The sequence below is a fragment of the Sander lucioperca genome, chromosome 6 (genome assembly GCF_008315115.2).
Source record: "Sander lucioperca isolate FBNREF2018 chromosome 6, SLUC_FBN_1.2, whole genome shotgun sequence".
NCBI classification, from domain to species: Eukaryota; Metazoa; Chordata; class Actinopteri; order Perciformes; family Percidae; genus Sander; species Sander lucioperca.
In genome coordinates this window covers 3,120,401-3,127,182 of record NC_050178.1, presented here as the reverse complement: position 1 = coordinate 3,127,182, position 6,782 = coordinate 3,120,401, and the positions used below count along the sequence as shown (strand labels likewise).

General features: G+C 39.6%; 1 protein-coding gene across 1 annotated transcript; it reads right to left on the bottom strand.

Moving 5' to 3' along the window:
* Window positions 1–760: 760 nt before the first annotated feature.
* Window positions 761–6,591, bottom strand: sdhb (succinate dehydrogenase complex, subunit B, iron sulfur (Ip)). The gene is made up of 8 exons (XM_031287587.2): window positions 6,436–6,591; window positions 5,667–5,800; window positions 4,124–4,209; window positions 3,411–3,547; window positions 1,916–2,032; window positions 1,703–1,804; window positions 1,460–1,582; window positions 761–1,341 (listed from the first exon to the last, which is right to left on the bottom strand). The coding sequence occupies exons 1-8, from the start codon at window positions 6,505–6,507 to the stop codon at window positions 1,261–1,263; spliced, it is 852 nt and encodes a 283-aa protein (XP_031143447.1). The 5' UTR covers window positions 6,508–6,591; the 3' UTR covers window positions 761–1,260.
* Between the last annotated feature and the right edge of the window lie 191 nt (window positions 6,592–6,782).

Genomic DNA, 6,782 nt, shown 5'->3' with positions numbered 1-6,782 from the left:
GCTGAGATGCGTGAACTAATCTAAATACAACAGCAAATCCATATGTAGCCTAGTCTATGTAACCTACAGTGTCTTGTTTAATGTATTGTCATTATGTGGTTTCTCCATTATGTTTCATAATTATTGTCATTCTTTTTGTCTTCATTGATTAAATGTAGCCTAATATTTTAATAAATGACTGGCAAGTCACTATCTGAAGGAGGTAACACAATGATATAGACACTTACGTATATTGCAGTACGAACGGGGTGTCTGGCGTAACATTTCCCGAAAATAAATAAAATGTATTCGTTTTTCTCCATTGTATAAACACAACAAATGGACCTATGCACACAATAAAACTTAAAGCTCATGCATCAACAAGCCCTTAGAAATAAAATAAGATGTATTCTTTTTCTATGCTCCAGACTGCTAAACTAAAATGTCTTCTCCCACATAGGCTTTGAAAGCTTTGCTTCGGGTCTAAGCAGATGTATTGCCTGTGAGACACCAACATCTACAGTAGCCTATATGTGACTTTTTATAAACACTTTAAAAGAATGCAACAACCTGAACTAAAACACGATTAAAACAAAAAAAAGAAGAAAATACAAAAACGTGCCTTTGTGACAGTCTTCAACTAAACTCAGTAACGTGATGAAATCGCTGATGGTGCGACTCATTTGAGCCTTTGCACAATAGTGACATCTAGAGGACATTAACTGCTACCTATCGTGGAACTGTGTAGCAACACTAGTGACTTTAAATAATAATCACTGCAGGTATTTCAACTATTTATTTCCAAATCAAAACAAACCCACTGCTGCTGGTATGTTGGACGATATGAGGGAACATATACACTGTAGGTCTTTAAATGAAGCAACCGCTGAAAAGCAGCAAGCTAAAAAAAATTTTTACACACAAGAAAACTTCTTTTTACTTTAATATGCAGCGACATGTCTTCCAGTTGCACAAACATACACACAGTAGCGTTAAAGATAAATACCTATGTTATGGTACATGTAAGACACACAAACACACACACTTTCTTGTGCATTCATCCTGTACATGTGCGTTTATTTAACACCAAGTTCTCCAACCACACACACATTTCTATTACAGTTGACTGCAGTCTGCAGAGTGTGGTGGTGGTGAAGCTGACTGGTGTACTGGCCATTCAGACCTCAAAAAGCATCAATATACTAATATAATAAAAAATTATGTTATCAATATTTAATTTGATCATGGAGGGAAAAGTTGTAGAAGAGGACAACTGAGGTTTCAGACAGCGGCCACCTTCTTCTCTTTGTATGTGGCCATCATCTTCTTGATCTCAGCTATTGCTTTTCCTGGGTTCAGGCCCTAAAATGAAGACCAGACAGACGAGGAAAAAGCAGTAAGAAACTGCACACAAACGGCACGTCTGTATATACATAAGCTGTGGTGTGCAAGTGGCTGCAGATGTGTGCCGACACGTTACCTTGGGGCAGGTCTTGGTGCAGTTCATGATAGTGTGGCAGCGATATAGAGAGAAAGGATCCTGCAGCTTGGACAGACGCTCCTCTGTGAACTCGTCTCGCGAGTCAATCATCCAACGATACGCCTGAGAGACAACAGGATGGAACCCATAAACTCTTCATCTGTCTGGTTTTTCTTTTTTTTTTATGCCGATTAAGATTTCAAATCAAGTGATTCCTAAATGTTTATGTGCTCAGACACACACCTGCATCAGCACAGCAGGCCCAAGGTATTTGTCTCCATTCCACCAGTAGCTGGGGCAGCTGGTACTGCAGCAGGCGCACAGGATACATTCATACAGCCCGTCCTACGCAGGACAAAAGGAAGGAATGCTTTTTATTTTCATGTGACTTTTATGATGCACTTCAATGTTTGATCCAAAAAACAACAACAACAACAACAACAAAGACAGGTGTACCAGTTTCTGTCTGTCCTCCACAGACTGCAGGTACTGCTCTTTCCCTTCCTTTGAGTCATCCTTCTTCTTCAGGTAGGGTTCAATAGACTTGTACTGGGCGTAGAAGTTACTCATGTCCTGCAAACCAATAGTACATTCAAGGATTCAGTCAGCAATCAAATTTCAGAATAAAACTTTTTTTTAAATGCACCTGAAAATGCATAAAGGAAAACTGGATTTTTGTGTCAACACTCTTACGGCCAACACCCACTAACAGTGTTTTTTGACGCCCATCACTCACTCGTCTCACGCAACAGATAAATTTTTTTTTAAGATTATTTTTTGGGCCCTTTTTACGCCTTTATTGACAGGACAGCTGAAGAAATGAAAGGGGAGAGAGAGGGGGGAATGACATGCAGCAAAGGGCCACAGGTTGGAGTCGAACCCGGGCCCACTGCGTCGAGGAGTAAACCTTTATATATGGGCACCTGCTCTACCAACTGAGCTACCCGGCCGCCCACACACTGGCTCTGTGAGATGGGTGTCTCACAAAGACCCCGGCATTTGTTTGTTTTTTACACTTGAAGTCAAAAGCATTTTTGTTGCGTTTAGTGAAGGGTGATCTGCATAGACAGCCGTTTAAATCACACAAATATCCTGCTCTATATGTGTTTCTAACCTTATCTACTTTGATTGATAAAGGCTCCCAGTCTGTCTGTGAGTGTCTGTTTTACTACAGGTAGATTCCCCTCACTCGCTGTGGTGGGTGGTGAAATAAGATCAATGAATCAATCGATTCAAACACTGTTGATTTCTTCCCATGAGCACGACATAAAAACTATTTTAGTTCAGTAAATTTCTGCCGTCTGTCAGCCTGGTGAAGGCAGCTGGTGTTATGTAGCCACATTGTTGACTGTATTAATATGTAATATCTTATGATTTTGTGTTTTATTATGATTTACTGTGACTTACTGTGCTTTTTATGATTACCAATTTGTTTTAATTTATGTATTTATTTGGCCTGTGAACCACTTTGTGACTCTGTCTGTGATAAGCGCTATACAAATAAACTTTACTTACTTACTGTCCACTCAGCTCCCTAGGAGATGCTGCTGACAGACAGCTGTACCGAAGCTGGGGGTGGAGTCTGTGTGTTGTGTATTGGATGACAGAATGCTAGCGTGCTGCTCACGTCTCGCTTCCAATGGGGATTCCCAGTTAGAACAATATCTATGTCTCTCTGATTAACTTAACTTAGTTCACAAAAGGCCAGGAATATATCAACCAAGAAGAAGTGGAACGACCCGATATCACTGTAATATTCAGTTTTATTACACGGCTTGTTTGAATACTCGATTCTGATTGAATCTAAGAAGCAACACTTGTTTGTTTGTTGCATGTACACCAAAATTACCATGTGCATATTTTCCATAAAAATACAGAGGCAACTAATGATTAAATGAAAAGTCGTCAAAAACATTTTCACACAAATAGAAATTGATGGATATTTACTCACAGGTACCAGGTCCTTGACCACGTACATATGTGGTAGAGGGTAAATCTTAGTTGGCTTGCTAATGTTGGTGTCAATCTTGTCAAGACAGGCAAGTGTGTTTCCTCCATTAATGTTCATTGCACAGGATCCACAAATACCTTAAGTTAAGCAAAATAATAAGAGGTTTTATAGAATATCAGAGACAGGATAATGTGAAGACAAAAACACTTTTCTATCACAATACTGGACAGGAGTATTTTGTTATTCTAGCGTAATAACATGTTTTATTGGGAAAAGAAGAGTAATGTGGACCCTAAAAAGAGTCAAATGATGGAGAGAGTGCAGCATTATCTGTCATGGTTGAAGGACCTGTAGTTGGCATGGACTATGGAAATAATCTACAGAGCAAACTTTGGTATACTGCCTTAAATAAACTGAAAACTGTCTTCAACTTCTGAAGAGAAATCCTACTACTTGACCCTCACTAAATGTAGGCTGCACCAACACAACTGAATCATTTCAGACTGTTTGTGGAGGATTCTAATATATTAATTGACTACTACATCAACAACTACTACTATTTACACATAATTATTATTTGATTAAAAATCAATATTGAATTGTGGCATTTTCTGAATCGTGCACCCCTACTATTTACACAGAATTATTATTTGACACATTTAATTATCGTTTTATCTTGTAAATTGGTTTACTCTGCCCTCCATGTTACTGACCTTCTCTGCAGGAGCGACGGAAGGTCAGAGTGGAGTCCATCTCATTTTTGATCTTGATCAGGGCATCAAGAACCATTGGGCCACAACTACATGCAGAAGAACAAAACAAGTCTGTGAGGACAGAATGTCAAGACATGAAAGTGTAAAAAGGGACATCTCTGATGTGTTTGACTTGTCCAACAAGAACATCCTGACAGATGTTACGGCCTAAGAGCATTTTTGAGTATTGGACCCTTTTGGCTGCGGCGTCATGTTGACAGAAGTGAGTTGAGAGTTTCCCCAAGCTGATTAGAGAACAGATAAAGGAAGAGGATTGGAAATATGCCAGGCTGTCAGAGCCACCTGAGTTAACGCTACTTAAAGGCTGTTCACAGTTCATTAATAATGCCCTCTGTTTGCACGTGCTTGAGTACTGCTTTGAACTTCACTAAAAGATAAGCCTCCACTAGTGCAAATGATTAGCTTATAGCAATGCTATTAAAAATAGCCACATTTACAAGTATGCATTATAAGAGATTAGCAGAGTTTTGTTTGTCCTCAGAGTCAGAGTTCACTTCACATCTTACTAATAAAAGTTAAAAAATCTATACACAATGGTCACAGATAATGGTTGTTTCTGACTGGACGCCAGGTGTCAATTCATTTTAAAGCAGCCATATTATGCTCATTTTCAGGTTCATAATTGTATTTTAAGGTTGTACCAGAATAGGTTTACATGGTTTAATTTTCAAAAAACACCAGATTTTTGTTGTACTGCAGTGCTCTCTCTCACTGCTGCAGATCCTCTTTTCAGCTGGTCTCTGTTTTAGCTACAGAGTGAGACCTCTTTTCTTCTTCTGTACTATCTTTGATTGCACTGCACATGCCCAGTAGCTCAGATGTAGATCATGTCAGCTAGCTAGCTCCACAGACAGTAAAAGAAAGGCTGTTTCTACAACTTCGGTCAGTTACAAGGCAGGATTAGCTGGGAGACTTCTAAATGAGGGCGCACATGTAAGTAGTTCTTTTGTAGATTATGGTGAACTTGTGTGTGTTGTAGCAGTGCTTTGCTATTGAGAACGAGGTAGCATGCTAGCGTTAGCTAATGGTTGCGGTTAGCCTGCTCGTTTCGGCTTGTGACGTCACAAGCCGTGCCAATTTTGAACAGCTCACCCAGAGACTGAAGTCAGGACACATTCAGAAACTGTATCTCACTCTAAACAGCATGGATGGATTTTTTTCAAAGTTTGTATGTGTGTGGAAGCACCAGAGACACAAAAGAACACCCTAAATCCCAGAAAAAGTGATTTTTTCATAATATGGGCACTTTAAACTCAATCTCCCCGTTTTTCTAACAAGTGGCAATGGAATAAATGCTATAATACACTTCAAGGTGTCTCGATAAAAAAAAAATGGATTTAGCTTAAACTCATCCATCATGTATGGATATCAGGACACCTTGTTGCGTATTTAAGTAGCAAATCATTAATAACACAGATTGACGCACTGCTGCACATACAGCACTGGGCTTCCTCATGGCGGAGGGAATAGCTGCAGCACCTACGTGTTGAGGTCAATGTCGTAGGTCTGCATGCGTGGTTTGTCTCCTGGAGTGTCTGGGTCCCATCTGTACACCTGGAACTTCTTTATTCTGGGTTGAGCTGCTGGAGCCGCTGCTGTTTGAGCATACCGCACCGCCTGACAGCAGGGACAAGGGGAGAGAATACATGATCACGTTGGCACTCTACTGTCACTCTACATGGCTTAACACTAACCCTAAACCACTGCGCCATCAGTGATCATAAAGCTCAAACATCAAAAAATCAATACAGCACAAACAATTTAAATTTACAAAAAAAATCATGATTGATTGTTTATGTGTCGGTCACCATCACTCGTGATCTTATGACGTGTTTGCTAAACGTGGCTCTACTATTATAAAAGGTATTATACATTTTGTCTGGTTGATTATTTTGACTGAATTCTGTACATAAAGTGTGTCAGACTGCTGTTTTATAATAATATATATTAGGTCATGTTAACGTTACTAAGATGAGTATAATGTTTACACCTTATTTAACTCGTTTCCTGCCATATTGGGTGTTTACGTGGAATTGTCTACAGATTAACTAAACACACACCAGCCAATAAGAAGAAATGAACACGTTTAAAACGTTATTGTTGTGTCAGTACAATTACAATTAACAGTAAGGGCTAGCTAGTTTCCTCTGCTATGTTGTCATGTTACTCTGAGAAAAGCGAGGACAGAAACGGAAACTGACAATATCAGCTGATTGAAACGGTTTGATTATCCTAAAGACTTTTCAACATACCACCAGTCCTGCGGGGGAGCGGAACGCCAAAACACCACAGCGGCTCAAGGACGTGAGACCAGCAACCGACATTTTGGAGTTTCTCTGACCTCCAGCGCCTGCTATCCCAGCATACAACACCGTGGCCGCGTCACTGCTCTGGTGGGAGCGCGTGTTTTGTTGACTGGCGTCCCTCGGCTACATAATGAGGCAGCAAAATAGCGACATAGTAGCGTGAAATGTTTGTGATTTATTTTAACTTTTTGAGTTTTATTTCATAGTATGTTTACCCCATATACTTTTTTTCTTTCTTTTTTTTTTTTTTTTTAAAGTTTAGCTATCATGATATCTTTCTTGGCTTTTTTTAT

Excerpts from the sequence above, each read along its gene's own strand:
- sdhb (XM_031287587.2), bottom strand. The coding sequence starts at position 6,507 with ATGTCGGTTGCTGGTCTCACGTCCTTGAGCCGCTGTGGTGTTTTGGCG. Across the intron at positions 3,548-4,123 it reads CCGTCGCTCCTGCAGAGAAG|GTATTTGTGGATCCTGTGCA; the intron begins GTCAGTAACATG and ends GCTTAACTTAAG. Across the intron at positions 2,033-3,410 it reads TGGTCAAGGACCTGGTACCT|GACATGAGTAACTTCTACGC; the intron begins GTGAGTAAATAT and ends ATTGGTTTGCAG.